This window comes from Lycorma delicatula, chromosome 1 (genome assembly GCF_047948215.1).
Source record: "Lycorma delicatula isolate Av1 chromosome 1, ASM4794821v1, whole genome shotgun sequence".
NCBI classification, from domain to species: Eukaryota; Metazoa; Arthropoda; class Insecta; order Hemiptera; family Fulgoridae; genus Lycorma; species Lycorma delicatula.
In genome coordinates, this window is record NC_134455.1 from 393,841,177 (window position 1) to 393,859,025 (window position 17,849).

The following is a 17,849-nucleotide window of genomic DNA, read 5'->3' on the forward strand; positions in this document are numbered from 1 at the left end:
GTACCAAAATGAAACAACAGTTCGTTTTTTGTTTCTTGAGAAACAACAGTTTAGTCAAACCGTTAGATATTTTCCAATACATCACAAAATGTTTGTATAAAATATAGTATTGTGGTAATTCAATATGTAAATTCAGTTATTTGGTCAACGATCCACTGATATGATCGATTAAATTTTTCAATCAATTATAATACAAAGCTAGACAACGCAAAAAAAAAGTCTCGAACCAGGACTAATACAAATATGATAGATGCTAGTTTCCTTCCTCCCTCAGAAGTATGTATTTACATTTAATGTATACTTCATTCATTATTTATATATCAGACAGATAAAAATGAACATATTGCACCGTGCTCTGATAACAATTTAAACATTATTCGTGGCTAGAGGTAAATATAATTTCAACTATTAATTAATTACATAACATATTTATAAAAAAAATATTTACTTATGTTTAAGAACACCCATATGCTCTGATGAATGCTGACAAATTTTTTATAACCTGAGATTTCCGGTGCGATAGTCATAAGTACTGGAAATTGGCTAAAAAGGGCACCAACCATGGTAATACTTTTAAATAAGTCATCTAAAAGACATTGTAAGTTTTTCATTTTTTTATCTTCCGGATCGTATCGAAGACCGGCAAGCATTTTCCATAACGTATTGATTACAAATATTCCAAATGCTTCATCCATTTCCATAACTATTTTACCATTTCCTTTTTCAACTTTTTTTTTAAATAATGTGACCATCTCTATCACTTCTTCTTCAACAATACCGGACATGGTTCTACGTCCATAACCAAATTCTCTTAAATGTCTAAGAACAAATCGTCTTTGTTCGACCCATAAATCTTCATCGGTTAATAAAAGTCCTGTAAAAATTTTATTTATTATTGTACGTACAAATTACTTCTTCTGACAGTTAAAATCTCATTGTATTTTGTACAATAATATTGAGCTCTATAAAAAACTATATTGAGGAGATTATTGTATTTTATTTTTAATGTAAAAATAATAGTTTTTTAACGTCTTTTTGTAATAAAAATAAATAAAATCAAGATAACTTAAAGTTACTTCAAAAAAGAACCCTTCCCAAAATTAGGGGGTAAATTAATCAATCAAATATTATAAAAATCATTATAATCATTTATAATTATAAAAATGATGAAAAACCACAGATGTGTTAACTAAATTTTCACTTAACAATGAATTATTTTCCTTCCAGAACATGAAAATGATGGGTAAATTTGACTTAAAAAATTAAATAAAACAGTTAGAAATACTTTCTGCATGTTTTACACTTGCTTAGGCAGCTTTTGCTGTTAATTAACAAAAAACAATTCATTCAACAGTCAACACGTACTTCAGGTAATGTTTTTGTCCTGTATTTTACGTAGAAACATGTACATAAAAAATAATTTTTATCTTGTTACAAATTCTAATTGTCTATTTATCAGTTCAGTTCTTGAAAAGATTTTATCAAAGGTTGAATTGCTTTACAAACTCAACAAATTAAAATTAAGAGATATTCCAAAAAATATGTTAATATAAATATGTTGATAATATGTTTTAATATAGCAAACAAAAAATATTAACATGCCATAAAGTTAAATTGTAATTATTTTATTATTAGATTATTCTCATAAAATTATAAACATTAATACTCGTAAATGCAACATTTCGTTGCATTATTTTAAAAAGAGAAGCTAAAATTTAATTAAAATCGTGGTGTAAAAACGGCATAAAATGGTAAAGGACAAAGTGTTGCTCCATCAATTTGTTCGAGTGAGGGAAGAGGTTCAGCAGGTGGTGATGAAATAATAAAATTGTGTAAAATAGTGCTAAAAAATAAAAACCAACTTCCTCTTGCTAAAGTCTCTCCCAAACATCGCCTTTTACCTGAAACAGTTCAATTGATTATTAATTTAAAAAAATAATATGACAAATGTATACTCATTTCCAGGAAGAAAAAGTATCCCACTAAGGCTTTCCAGAGTAAGCCTGGCTTACTCTGGAACCAGGCTTACGCTGGTAACAGCATACTGGCCATAAAATGGAAATGATTGTGATTGTTCATTTTGTTCTACTCAGAGACTGACTGCATAATGAAAATCATTGTTTAAAAAAAATCCAAATATTACTGCATATACCTCATATAATTTACAAGTGTCTCGATGAAAAAAGTAGGTTATGTAAACTAACACATCAAATTAATGTTTCACTTTCTGTTGGGAATCTATGTACTACGTATATGTTTCTGCTCAGGAGGGAACATTTTTAAATATATTTTCTAGAATTCTTCAAAAAAGAAGTCATCAATTCTTCATCAAAGAAGTCAAAAAGAGGTCCTCAATTTAACCCATGTTTTTTTTCTTTTTATGAGTTCAAGCCAAATGTAATAATTTTGATGATTTTTTTTAGTTTGTCGTTCCATAAAAAATTTTTTGTCAGACTGCTACCTTAATATTGTATTGCTGCAGCATTGTATTTAAAGTCTGATAATATTTAAGCCTTATTGATATAAAGCCTGATATTACTGATATTTTCAAGTATTTTTATGAAACTTAAAGAAAATTTCATCAATTTCCCTGAATTGATGAAAATATATTTAAAGAGATTTAAACCTTCAGTCAAAAAAAAAAAAGAAAAAGAAAATCATATCCCACCAGAGTTGCTTAGTAATTAACTTTAAAGCAACTAAGCAATTACTAAGCAAACTTAGTAATTGCTAAATCAGTTCTTAACAGATTTTTGAAGTTAAGGTTCTGAGATTCAAATCCTAGTAAAAGTTAGTTGCTTTTATATGGATTTGAATACTAGATAGTGGATACCAGTGTACTTAAGTGGATTTTATTTTAACCTCCAGGACTACAGTTAGGTATTACTTCAGAGGATGTGATGAATGACAATTTTTGTAGCATGTGAAAATGCCATGCCTGACCAGGATTTGAACCTGGGACCTCTGGATGAAAGGCCGAGGTTGGGGTTCAGTTAACCATATGTATCAGAAATGGTCAATCTGAGTATGAAAATATACACCTCAATTACATATCACACTGATCATCCTCATCTCATTGGGCCATGATGAGGTTGCTTACTGTTCACTAGTTAAACAGAATACAACATAATATTAGAAATAATAAGAAAAATATTTGTCACTTTGTATTTTATATGAATGTATGTGTATAAACTTAAGGTAAAAACTTAAGGTTTTTTTTTGTTTTCAAAAAACTCTATACATTCTAGAGTGTCAGCTCACATTCAGTTACTGCTGAGTGAAAAAGACAACTTCTGGCCACTTCTAGGTATTCCTTCTTTTATCAAGATGTAAATTCTTATCTTTTATGTTTATTCCAGACATTACTTTTTCATCAGGCCTCTTATTCCTCTTTAATCTTCTATCCCCTTTTTTTGTAGGCTTATATAAATTTTAGTACAAATTGAAAAATATTAAATAAATCAAAATTCCTAAAATATAAAATCAACTTAAAAACACTAAAACTAAAAAATAATAAGTACTTTTTTAACTGTTTAAATTTTGACATTTTGTAGTTGACACCAAATTAAAAACAAATATGCCCTACAACTTACAGACCTCTAATTTGGGCTGGCTTCAGTTTGGTTTTTTAAGTTGATTTTACTTATTTTTTCCCCTCAAAAGATTGTTTAGTCTAACTTAAAATATAATATTCTTAAAAAATACCAGTATCTAATGTTTAAATTGTAAAATATGTCATGTCATGTCCATAAGTTAATTTAATGATTAGAATATTATCTTTTTGTTGTTGTTTTGTTGTTTAGGTAATACATTACCTAAAGAGAACGGTATAAACCACTCATCTTGAATAATTTTTCCTTCATTGTTAATAAATCTTTCTGGACGAAAATTTTCTGGATCACCCCAGTGTTCATTATCCATATGAACACTATAGATGCTAGCTAAAACTGTTGTATCCTAAAATAAAGGAAAGAAAATACAGAAGTAAACTTGGTTAATTTTGCTTTTAAGCATAACATATAGTGCCAAATCATTGCTAAGTAAAATACACCCTGAAGCACAAATCACATAAAACATAGTGTGAATAAATAAGATGAAGCAGCAAAAAAATTCAGTATTCAAAAGTAGGACTAAATAAAACTGTACAGATTAGTTTGTATATATTTGTAAATGTAATTTATGTGACAGGAAAAGTGTTCTCACATTAAAAAAAGGTAATTATTGATAACTACTAAAAGCAGGAATAATTAATGTAAGAAGCACAGATTACTGTGTCTTAATAACACATACAAAAATACATAGTTAGATTACAGATGATGATAAAATGTTAAAAGTAGCAGATGAAGAGCGGTTGGTTTTCAGAAAGGGCAAGGGTACAAGGGAGGCCATTTCGCTCTAGGATTAATCTTGAAAGGCAAGCATAAGAAGACTAAGGTTTATATGGCATTTGTAGGTCTGGAGAAGCCATGATTGTAAAACGAAATAAACTATTTAGGCTAACAAAATAAACTAAAATGAAACATTATTTACAATTTATTAACTTACACTTTAAAATTGGAGGGCAAAAAATGCAAGCCTAATTTAAAAGGTAAGACAATCCTTTTGTTTTTTCAATTTGTATATTCAAAAGACAGTGCAGGATCTTGATTTTTGGTTTGCACAATTTTATCTTCAACGAGGTAAAATAAACTTGTTATATTTCATTATATTGTTTTCTTTTTTGTACAACCAAAAACGAATTTAAAAAAAATTTGAATGCGACTGATTATTTCTGAGAAAGAAATTTAATTTGAAAATAAATAAACAATATTAAACAAAAATTATATACATGTATGGAAAGAAGTATAATGATGAATTAAATAATATATTAGAAGTTACAGAATTTTATTTTTTTTTTGTAGTAAAATTTTAAAGGTTAAAGTAAGGAAGGCATTAAAAGCAGATTGGCAGAACCTTAGGTAAGCTTCCAAGGAGAACAGCCATTTTTATTAGCAAACAAAAATCAAAGCATTACAAAGAAATTTTATAAAACATCTGTGGAGTATTATGGTATTGAAATATTGACAAGAGGAAAACTATTAATGACCAAGAATAGAAAGAAGTCTTCGAAGTATGATATATAGGAAGATGCTGGAAATCATCTGAGTTGATAAAGTTCAAATGAACTTTTGTCGATAAATTCAAACTGAATAAGAGAAGAGAAAAATTAGTCTGAGAATCTTATGAGTAAGATGAATTAGGTTGATGAGTCATACATCAAGACATTGTATTTTATAAAACAGTACTGATGTACAATGAAGTAAATATGTTCAGGTGAGAAGATTAGCATAGAACAGAAATATCAATCATTTGATATAAAATATATATAGTAATTTGTATTAATTTCCTAAGAAACCATATATTTCCAAAAATGCCCATAGAGTTCTATAAAAATGAATTTATTTTTTTTTAAAACACAAATAATAATAATTATTATAGAGAGATACTCATATATAAATGTAACAAGAAATATTGCATGTATAGAGTGCATAACATTCAGATTCACACTCAGCAGTTAATAAAAAAGAATACTCCAATATTTAAAGCATTTCAAAAATTGGAGTTATTTAATACCGCAGTTACTTTTAATGAAAAAATATTCAAAATTAATCATAGAATCATAATTTTAATATGATTTAAAAATAATAGTAATAACTGTAAATGAACAATAGTTTACATAACAGTATAATGTATGAGTAAAAACAAAATAAAAAACGCATGAGTTTCTAAATAAGAAATTTGGTCCTGCGTATTATTAAAGACTGTACCCCACGTAGAAACTGATAAGTCTTCTGCAATATCTACAATGTATTAGGAAATAGAATTCTGGAAACTGAAGAGTAGGAATTAAGGTATATTATTATATTAGTGTCTAATGACTATATCAATCAATGCCATATAAAGTTTATTTTAATTTATTAAACTGTATGGCAGAATGAATAATTGCTGTTTTAATTGATTTCAATAAAGGAGAAAGTTCTCAATTCAACTGTAATTTTTTTAAAAATAAATATTTATTGTTAACTTAGTCCTTCCTTTTTCTTTTTCTTGTTTAGCCTCCGGTAACTACCGTTTAGATAATTCTTCAGAGGATGAATGAGGATGATATGTATGAGCGTAAATGAAGTGTAGTCTTGTACGTTCTCAGTTCGACCATTCCTGAGATGTGTGGTTAATTGAAACCCAACCACCAAAGAACACCAGTATCCGCCATCTAGTATTCAAATCCGTGTAAAAATAACTGGCTTTACTAGGACTTGAACGCTGTAACTCTCGACTTCCAAATCAGCTGATTTGGTAAGACGCGTTAACCACTAGACCAACCCGGTGGGTTGTTAACTTAGTCCTATTATAAGTTGTTCCAACTATTTAAAATGGAAACAAAAAGTCATATTGTCTGTCTGTTAGATCTGAAGACATTCAAAGTACTTTTACATGAAAATTTAGTTAACTTATGAGTAAAATATTAAACGGGTTCCAAGGATCTTACTTCACACTTTGTAACAGTCACACTGTTTTGTTTCTAAACATTTTTTTAAAAAATATTCTTTCTATTCTGCTCCTTTTCTTATTGTTATCAAGACACAAAAGTGTCTGACCTTTCTATTTTTTCTAATGGTTTGTTTTCATAGAGGAAGCATTTTTTGTAGGCCTACCATATTTTAAGGAAAGATAAAATAGTTTTTTTTTTATTTATAGTACATTTTCTCATTTCTTTAAAGTTTGAATTTTTGAAATAATAGAATATTATACTTAAAACCATGAAAGTCCTCCCAAAACAATGAACTATTTTAGAATTAAATTCTCTAGTAGTTTTGTTTAAAAGTTTTATATGTTTATCATCCATTTAATAAAGTTATTGTACATCAAACATAAAAATCAAGGTTTTTTACCCTAATTTTTGGTCTTGACTCCAGATTTATCAAGAGCTACTGCAGATACGGTTCTGGGACCTATTTTATTTGATTTTTCAGGTCAAAAACCATGAAAAATCATTAATTCACCCATTAATTAATGTCCTAAAAATTTCAGTACAACCTAATTTCACCAGGGTAGCTGAAACCTGAGCTAAATTTTTCACTAGCAAAGCATTTTAGGACATATATTTATATGAACTTTTCCATTATTTTCAAGAATAGAATAGTTCTAGGAGAAAGTCCTAGGAGAATTTTGTGATACATTCTGTATAAATGCATACAAATAAATAGTGTGTTTTACATTAATGTGCAAAATATATTAAAAAATTTCACTGTTAAAATACCTAAGCTACAAAATTTATTGCTGAGAAATTTTTTTTTTAATTTTATCTAAAATACTCCTTATAATGTGATTTTAAAAGGAAGTCTGAGACAAAAATTGTTCAAAAATTTAAGTGTAATAATTCTTATTCAACATGTTTTTGTCAGGTCCTTCTTATAGAAGCATGAAAAATCTGGAGACAATGAATATAAAAGAAAAAAATAACATCTTTTCATTACCTTTGGAATAATATATCCAGATACTTTAGTGTCAGATTTTGCTCGATGTGCAGCAGTTATAGGTGCAATGTTACAAATTCTTTGAACTTCCATTATTATAGCTTCAATGTAACTTAATCTTTAACAGAATAATACAAATTTAATATAATACTATTATAAATTACAGATTATTTACGTACATATTATTAAAAAAAGTCTTAAAACACTGTAGAAAATTATGTGTTCTTGTTAACAAGAAAATTGTCTAAAATAGTTTATTTTTATTTTTTTGCTACAATTTAATATGTTTTATAAAACTAATGAAACAATAGCAAAAATGTTATAAATGTGATAATGTTGTGAGGCAGTTTAATCTTATCCTGAGATCACTTTGGTTTTTAATATATTGTTTTGATGTAAATAAGGTGACTTAAATTTTTTTATTTTAAAATTATTCTGCTTTATAACAGACTGAAAACCCAATTTGAATTTTCTTTTGTCCAACCTCAAAATGGAAAGAAATAGTGATCTTTAGGGTGAACAACATTTCTGAGAGTTGAACCCCGAAACTATCAAATTACACGGTAATAAGTGAATCAAAATCCTGCTAAAAATAAAATATTTTATTGAATTTGAAACAGGGTTCTAGAGAAATGCAAAAAAAATATAGAGAATAAAAAAATAAAAATAAATTACAAATATGTATATGTAATAAAAACATACTAAACTAACTGATAATTCTATATTAATATAGAAAGAGATAATATTCACCAAAAGTAAAACTTTCAAGAAATATACATATCAGTGTAAAATCATTATTAAAAAATATACAAATTAAAAGTGTTAGTCTGTATGTTAAATTTTAACTAATAATGCTTACTTTTTTAAAGAAAATGAACTTGTGTTTGAGATTTACAAAAGGATGCTGGATAATCTTGGACATGTCATTGCAGATATTTCAGTTGAGAAACTCAATGAAACTTGAATTACATATGTAATGAAATTTAAAGGCTACACTTATGGTTTTCAATAATGCTGAATAATTTTATTAGTTTATTGATTAACATAGACAAGAACATACTTCCTATCATATATAATTTTTTATTGAACTTTGCATTATTGTAAGCAGCCAGAAATAAACAAGATGAGAAAATCTACATTTCAAATTTAAAAAGTTGTTTAGAAGGAAATTCTATAAATAAATTTTCTAAAAGTTACTGATAATAAACATTTTATTAATCTGTTACTGTTGTTAGTGGATTGGGAGTTGGCTACCACAAATGGCTAGCTAACTGAGAGTCCTGTGAACATATTGTCAATAATTAATTATTATAATTACATTATGAAGTGAGTAATACAGACTCATTAAAACATGTTTGCATAAACCGTAGATTCCCAAACCGGTTCCTATGGACCCCTTGGGGTCATTTGACTGCTGAGGGGGTCTGTGGCAAATTAAAATTAATGTGGGGGTGTGTGGACAACATCAGGGGGTTCGTGAAAGGTTTAATATAAAGTAAAATAATTGTAACCCATTTTCATTATTATAAAAGTTAAAATAAATTGGTAGCAATTTTTATGTCCTGAGTAAAATATTATAGATAGGTACATAAAATAACAGTAATGACAAATATTGCGTGGTGGGAGTCGAGCCGACCACAGCCATCTATCTATATATCTTTGCAGGTTTGAACACAAATAGAATCTCATTTTCAAAATAAAACAAAAAATTAATAAATAGTGATTTTTTGCAAAGAAATAATTTCTTTTATTTTCTTGTATCTTAAATTTGTGTCCTTTTTTTACAGATAAGAGTATAAGTGAGCCGAAGAAAAAATGCAGACAATATAGTATTGAATATTTAAAATATGGCTGTATTCCATTATCAGGAAATAGTACTTTACCTATGTGCCTTCTATGCGATAAAACATTATCAAACAAATCAATGAAACCTTTTAAGCATAAGGAACATTAGACAAAAGTCTATAGCGACAAAAAAAAAATTTAATTTTCTTTGAAACAGTAAAAGAAAAATATTTGAAAACACAATCATTGCGACAACATCTGAGTGAGATGACGATGGACTGCGTGCTTTTTGTAACATTTCTTTACTGATTGCAAAGTCCAGAAAGCCGCACACCATCGGTGAAGAACTTATTCTACCAGCTGTAAATGAGGTAATATGCACTGTGCTGTATAAACCAGCTTTTGATGTTTTAAAAAGAATTCCACTGAGTAATAATATAGTACAAAGAAGGATTGATGAAATGGCTCAGTGTGTAAAAATTTCTTTATATAAGTCTAACTGAATTCCCTATACAGCTTTACAAGTCAACTTTGCCAGGAAATGAAACTTTACTTTTAGCTTATGTGAGATTTGTGAAAGAAGAAAAAATTTCCAAAGAATTGTTATCCGCCAAATATTTGGAAACTTGATATGAAAGGTGAAACAATATTTAATGAATTCAACAACTTATTCTATGTAAAAGCTATACCCTTGAGTAATATCCTCTCCTTTGCTAGTGACAGTGCTCTGACAATGGTAGGACAAGATCAAGGCTTTCTGGCATACTTAAAACAATTTATACCAAATGTATTATCTGTACATTATGCCATTTATCAACAACATTTAGTCAAAAAAAAATGTTTAGCCAAAAATCTTAGTGAACGCTTGCATGGCTCACCAGATTATGTCATTAGAGCAGTTAATAAAATCAAAAGGAATGCCTTAAATGAGAGATTATTTACTCAACTTTGTTTGGAAAATAATGAAGATTACAGTCTTCTTTTACTTACTACTTACCACGAAAGTTTGCTGGTTATCTAAAAGTGCATGTTTGGATAGATTTTATACACTTTTTGATTCATTGTTGGAATTCCTGAAAATTACATATATAGCTCAATTCAATTAATTTGAAAAATTACATAGCTTATATGACTGCCTTATTTGCCAGATTTAACAAAACCAATTTGAAGCTATAAAGTCATCAATTAAATTTAATTAAAACTAAAGGTATAATATATGCGTTTGTTGTAAAACATTTTCTATACAAACAAAAGTAGGGGAGAGGAGAATGCTTTCAGTTTCCAAATTTTTCAAAATTGCAAAAAACAAGATGAAGATTTGCTTACTTATTATCAAAACTTAACGGTCTTCATTCTGACTTCAGCCAGAAATTTTAAGACATTCTTCACTTGGTTATCTCCAATTGGATGCTAAATCCTTTTGCAAGTAGATCCACAAACTCAGATGAATCCATATTAATACTAGAGGGACTTATTGAATTATTCACAAATGAGAAGCTGAAATCAATGTTTGAACAAGGATACCACAAATTCTGGTTACAAAAACAGATAACTTTACATCCTACATTATGGGTCGCAATACAGAAGCTGTCAATTGTTTTCCTACCTTACTATTTAGAAGAACGTGGATTTAGTGCAATTATGATCCTCATCACAAAAAAAAGAAATCGACTGGAAATTAGAGCTCGTGGAGACTTATGACTGTTATCACAAACATAGAGCTAAACATAATCTCATATCATCCCATCAGGTTCACCCATCTCACTCAAAAAAAATAAATGTGATTTTATATTTTAAAACAAAAGTTATAATTTGCATATATAATACTTATTAATAAGTTATAATATATAACTTATATATAATAAGTTATAATACTTATTTAATAAGTTATTTTTGCATAAATACATCACCATTTACCATTCAAGACATCAAAGTTAAATTTGTAATTTTTCTATTACACAGTTATGTAGTTATTTCACTTTGGGATTCATGGTCAGGTTTTTGCTATAAAAAGGCGTCCATGGGCATAGTTTGGGAACCACTGCCTGCCTTTAACTAACCACTTATCTAACAATTAAACATATTTTATTTAGATTTCATAATGAATAATACTAAAAACCTTGAAAGATGTTGCATTACGGGTTGATTTCCTTTGCCAACCGTTATATCTAGTTCAGATTGCGCATGTTTTTGTACATCAGGATAATGTAACATATAAAGGACTGCGAATGATAGTGTACTGCTGGTGGTTTCTGCACCAGCCATAAACATATCAAGAAGTAACACAACCAGTTGGTTTTCTGAAAAAATAAGAAAGAAAAATTAGCATTTGTTAAAAAAAATTTGAATACATTAAGGAATTATTTTTTTGTAAATACTAATGTTATTACATAGGTGAGGATGGCAGGGAACCATTTCAATTCTAACTATTCTTTATATGTCTGGAAACCATTTTCTTGAGAACTGCTACAATCTATTTTCAGATGTGATTCATGACTCCTGACAAGTCACCTACAGTCATTTAGTTACTACATTTTAAAAGGTCAAATTATGTTTATGCATGTGCAAGCATGTTTTATATATATATATATAAAACGCACAATAATTCTGTTAAAGCATTATTTTGGTATATTCATAGGACATGTTTTATTAAATATTATATAAACATATCCAAATCATGACAAATTTTGAAATTAAAAATACTTACATTACTTTCCCAGCTATAAAGTTATTGCTGCTATAGCTTTAATGGGAAATATGTAGATCAGTAAAAAAAGGTCTTGTTTTAAGTTTTGACCTTAAGGATACATTAAAAAAAAATTAACAAAAAGGTACATTTAAGTAAATTGTAAATAATTTATGAAAAATTTTTTATTCCAATGCTCCCAGGTCCAAAAAATCTATTTTTGTCAGATGGACGTTTGTACATATTTATGTTGGCTTATATTGTAACTCTGAATCCTGTTTGGGGGAAAATGTATTAAATTTTTGCAAAAACTGGAAAAGGGGTGAGGGTGTTTTAATAAAATAAAATTTCAAATTTTTATTTGGGTGGTATAGCAAAAAAAAAATTTCTTACAAAAGTTTTCTTTTTATATCAAGATCATAAATTGCCAAAAATTTTTATTTAATATTCACCCCCTCCCTGAAAAATGACTATATATTTTTACTTATTTACCTTTGAAATGCTTGAGAAAAGGTGTAAAGGGAGTTTTTTAAATCTATATTTTCTACAACAATAGGTCTTCAAACCAACAGGTTCTTCATAAAATCTTTTTGGCCATCCAACTCCAATGGTCTGGAGTAACAAAAGATATCTTCTTAATTTTTCAAAAATTTTTTTAAAATTTAAGTATTGATTTAGAGGAAGAATAATAACAGGGGTTAATATTGTTATGTGTCCATTATTAGTTCCTTTTTCTGTAACAAAGTACATAGAATAAAACAGGTTTCTGGAAGTATGGTACATTGTAGTTTTTAGTTTTATTCGTTTTTAGTTTTAACTTCTTCATGCTTTTCCTTTACCTTTCAGTATTCAGTTGATTTCAAAAGTGAAAAAAAATCCTTTACTTAGTGATTAGTTTATAATTGTTAACTTATTTTGTTTTTAAAATTGGTCCTTTTATTTATTTATTTTTTTTTTATCTATTAATTGTAAATGTGTCACATTCCTCTCTCTCTTTTTTTTAATATTTTTTGATTAAAAGTTATGTTTTCAAACAAAAAAAACTTTGTTCATTTACCATTGCTGAAAAATTAAATGTTGTGTCAGTAGCTGAAATATTCAATAAGTTGTGCATTCAAGATTTGCAAAAGAAAAAGGATTTATTGCTTGATGATTATTCAAAAAGACAATCGTTTTGTGAATTGAAATTCAGAAAATCCCTTGAATTAAAGCAACAACTAACTGTGTTTGATTATTAAAAAAAAAAAATGGAAAATTATTTTGCAGTTATGGATGGATGGATATTCATTTAATGGATGAATTGTTGAAACCGGTGTGGTTTCATAAACCCAAAAGCTTGTGAAACATAAAATCTATGCTCATCCATGACAGCTTTTGGGGACATTTAACTGAAAATGTGAAAAATTCACTATCAAAAAATAATTTTGAATTAGTAATTGTAACAGGATGATTAACTACTCTCCTTCAACCTTTAGATGTTTGTATTATTAAGCCTTTAAAAAACAGACTGAAAGAATTTTATTCTTATTGGATGCCAAACTATGATCATTCACTTACTCTTACTGGATGTATTAAAAGACCATCTCTCTCCTTGGTCTATGAATGGATAAAATATACTACATGGAAAAATATATCTACAGAGCTATGTAGATATATATATGTTCAATTTCAAATAATATGGATGGGACGGAAGAGGATACAAATAGGGCTTAAAATGATTGAAGTGAAAAAATGAATACATACAATTCATTGCCAGCTTTTCTTTTAATTTTAAAATGCCATATTAATTTGTCAACTTTGTCCATTAACTGTATTCTTTTGCAATAGCATTATTTATAACAATAATAATGATGACTACTGATGAAGTATCTCTGAAAATGTATTATTCAATAAAAGAAAAAATGAATCAATAAACTAGCACTATCTTCCTTCTGTCAAAATACATTAAACAATTGAACAAAAATCATGAAATATTTGGTGAAAAATAAAAATGTAATATTTCAATTACATTATTAACTAATAAATTTATGTAAAAAATTCATTGAACAATAAAAAAAATCCTTTTTTAATTTAGAAAAAATCTCCTTTCTATTAAGGCAGTTTTATATTTTCTTTAATTTTGATGAGATTTGTTTAATTTGGTAATAGAAGCTCTATTTTTTCTCTCCACAAGAAATATTCTTGTCTGATATTTAATATGTTTTTATATTTCAATTAGTTAATTTTTTTTATCTGATAGTTTGTAAGCTAATAACCATAATACTAGTTGTTATAAAATTTAAATAGGACCAACTCAAATTTAAAATCGTAAACCATGATTGCAGTGTATCCTTTTTTGACAAAATATTTCTGGGAGGACATTCTCCAATAAAAAAAAATTAAAATGACCCCTTCACTGTATATAACATAAATTATGAAAACTCTATTTTGAAATTAGTTTGTACTTACAAATTTTTTCCAAGAACAATATTCACAGATTATATGAGTGATGATGGTAGCACATTGTCACAGAGACAAAAGTAAGTGCTCCTGCTAATATATATAAACAGTCTTTAACTTGTCTTTGTAAAGTACTGACATTTAATACATGTTCTTTAATGTGAAAAAATGGTACACATTACAAAATAGTTGAAAATTTAACTTTTAATCATTAGCTTGTTAAATATAATTATAATTAAATATCAATTTTGTGTATATCAGGTACTGTACTCTAATAGGTGCAGGTGCAGACAACTCAAATCAAGTCATTCATGCAAATAACATAGGCACTTCCAAAATAACAAGAATTTAACAGTAAGCTAATTAGAGGAAGTAAGAAGTGAAGTGGTTTCTACTGGCTTCTTCACAAAACCTAATGCATAGAACATATCAGCATGCAAAAGCCATCAGCAATGAGGTGGATACTCTGATATCTCTACAATAAATCCCATTAATACCAAATTATCTGCTGTATAAGTGACAGTAGTCACTTATACAGCAGATTATTTCCTTGCATAAGAAAAACTGGGGTAGATAATGTAAAGAAAAAGATTAGTACACCCATTTCTGTGTGCCCATTTGTAAGGGAATATTTAAAATTAGAGACATATGAAAGAACAGAATTGATACCATGGTATATTGTAAACTTTTCATGTTTGTGCCTTTCGATTTCATGAAGAAAAGCATCTATCACATCTCTTGTTTCTTCAGGTTTATATGTTCTTTTATGTTATTCAATTGTTTCCTTGAAATTAACAAATATTATGAATTGTAATTATAAAATTTTATAGTATCAAATACTACAAATAATAAAATTATGTAAATTATAGAAATTGTATGATAGCATGTTACATTTTTACGTTCTCTTAAAGAAATTATTTCATATTTAGTATAGTTGCTTTACACTGTTTGCTCAATGTATAAAATGACATGATAATTAATTTTTTTATTCTTTTTAAATCATTACTTATAAATTAATTAAATTTTCAACAAAAAAAAATTTTTAAAGATACCCCTACCAACCATCAGGCTAAAATTATTACAATTTCTGTAATTGTAATGCTCTTACACATTCATGAATGTTTTCATCAAGTCTATTGACATTAAAGAAGAAAAAACAATTGAACAACTTTATTAACTTGTATTGACATTGTATCTTGTTTAACCTTATCTGCAAAAAATTAAAAACTTTGGTAATAATTTATTCTTTGTCATTTCTTTTGCTTGCCAACCCCTATCACTAATATTATGCTTTCATACTTATGTATTTGCTATAATTTAAAAGAAATAACTATATTTACTTTTTCAATGTGTATTTCCTTATTCCACTACTTTTTTAAAATTTATTATAATGATTAATTAATGTTAAAAATTCCTGTAATTTTCAAATAAGTGATATTTTTGAAACATTCTTCTCAATGAAAGTGAATCATGTCTTATAAAATCAATGCTTCCTATGTACACCATTATGTTTAGCATTGTTGGAAATAGCACGTATTTGTTGATAATTTTGGTTTATTTTTCACTGAAATCAAAAATCTTTTTTTAATCATTCTTAATTACCAGAAGAAATTGGCAAACTATACTTTCTCCTTTAACCATGATGTGAAATTTCTACTAAGTACACAATAAATTCCTGTCAACATTTCTTTTGGCGTATTTTATTTTATTAATCTGTATTATAAACATGACACAAGAATTACTGGCTTAAAGAATTCAAACAGTGTACTAGAATTATTAGATTTATCAGTTAAAAGATGTTAGCAAAAATTGCATGATGTAAAATATTATTAATTGTACATCATACAATTTCTGAAAATCTGGATCATCTCCATGAAAAGATGTCAATTGTCGGTAATTCATGCACTGGTTACCTGGGAATTATCTGTTACATCAAATTTTTTATTTTCAGAGATGTTCACCATTCAAATTTTGAAAATTAGGTGACTGCAGAGATATTATAAGAGCACCTACCAAAATAGCGCCTCAGAGGCAACTCATTTGTTACCAGTTGATGATGATCAGTCAGCCTCTCAAGAGGTGCTCAGATCACCTTACCACTGTAGCCTCACACGCAGTCCTCACGGGAGCCGATTATTATTAAACAGAAATTCTTTTAATTTATTTAATATTGTCTTATTTTACTTATCAATTTAATTCTATTATTTTTATAATATTATTCATTCTATTGATTTGAGTTATTCAGTTCAAACCCACCAAACACAGTGATAGAGACTCAGAGTTCATTAAGTCAATTCATTAAAGTTTGTGCTTCAACCGGAAAATCTTCACTACTACATATATATAAATATATATACATATTTACATAGCCTGTGACACTTTTTATAATGTAAGGATTCCAATGCGGAGTCATACATTTAATTCTGTTCGGCCATTGGGCTTGTACAGTGGTACAACATTTGTTGTACCATTTGTTGTGGTAGACATTTGTTGTAGCATGGAACAACAAATGTACCCTCATAGAAGGTACCCTCATGAGGGTATCGGTACAACTTTCCAATACCCTCATCGTAGAACAGAGCCGCCTGTGTTTTCAGCCGTGTTTCTACATTGGTCTGCAGCTCGATGTCTGTGCCAAAATGTTGTCCTCCTAGCCGGCATTTCATGTGAGCAAAGAGGTGAAAATCAGATGGAGCCAAGTCTGGGCTGTATGATGGGTGATTAAACACTTCCCAACAAAAACGCTGCAGAAGCTTCTTTGTTACAGCTGCAGTGTGCGGCCAAGCATTGTCTTGGAGAAAGACAATGCCTGAAGACAACATTCCTCTCCACTTATTCTGAATTGTGGCTTTTTCACAAAGTTCTCTCCTAGCCAGCGTTTCAACATTTTGGCACAGATATCGAGCTGCAGACCAGCATATAAACATGGCTGAAAACACAGGCGGCTCCGTTCTATGACGAGGGTATTGGAAAGTTGGTACTATGCTACAACAAATTTCTAAATCGGAGTGGTGACTATGTAGAGAAATAGCGTAATTATGTAAGTACTTGTTACAAATAAAAATTTTTTTTATTTTCACTGTGGTTTTAATTTTGTGACCGAACGGATCTTGAATAAAAAATAACCCTCGTACATATACCCTAAATACATCACACTCCTTTTTGGGCAGTTTTGTAATAATAAGATATCAAAATTACATACTGCCTGTTATACAAACCTAAAACATTATTTACATTTTGAAAAGAGAAATTTCACATGAATTTAATATTTAAAACTCTCTGATTTATTAATATTAGCACAGTAGCTTTTAAATAAAAGTAATTTTTCTAATGATAAGTGTGCATTAATTAAATAGAATAAAATAAAAATTCAAACAGGTGGATTATATTACCATGGTACAATTGCCATGAATTGTTACGGC

General features: G+C 28.1%; 2 protein-coding genes across 2 annotated transcripts in view; both read right to left on the reverse strand.

Moving 5' to 3' along the window:
* Positions 1–1,663: 1,663 nt before the first annotated feature.
* On the reverse strand, positions 1,664–16,068 carry LOC142318000 (methyl farnesoate epoxidase-like). The gene is made up of 5 exons (XM_075354533.1): positions 16,053–16,068; positions 11,422–11,602; positions 7,518–7,635; positions 3,816–3,957; positions 1,664–1,901 (listed from the first exon to the last, which is right to left on the reverse strand). Exons 1-5 carry the CDS (start codon positions 16,066–16,068, stop codon positions 1,720–1,722), a joined length of 639 nt encoding a protein of 212 aa, XP_075210648.1. The 3' UTR covers positions 1,664–1,719.
* LOC142318001 (uncharacterized) overlaps positions 11,464–17,849 on the reverse strand; it is a 59,740-nt gene continuing 53,354 nt past the window's right edge. The window contains exons 11-12 of the mRNA XM_075354534.1: positions 15,097–15,211; positions 11,464–11,602 (exon numbers count right to left, since the gene is read on the reverse strand). The gene's annotated coding sequence lies outside the window, so the exon portion shown is untranslated. The remainder of the gene's footprint in view (positions 11,603–15,096; positions 15,212–17,849) is intronic.

Bases quoted from the DNA above. Each gene is read 5' to 3' on its own strand.
- LOC142318000 (XM_075354533.1), bottom strand. The intron at 7,636-11,421 runs GTTTTTAGTATT...ATTCTGTTAAAG, and splicing joins GTAATGCAACATCTTTCAAG to ATTAAGTTACATTGAAGCTA. The intron at 3,958-7,517 runs GTAATGAAAAGA...CCTTTATTTTAG, and splicing joins CTGGATATATTATTCCAAAG to GATACAACAGTTTTAGCTAG.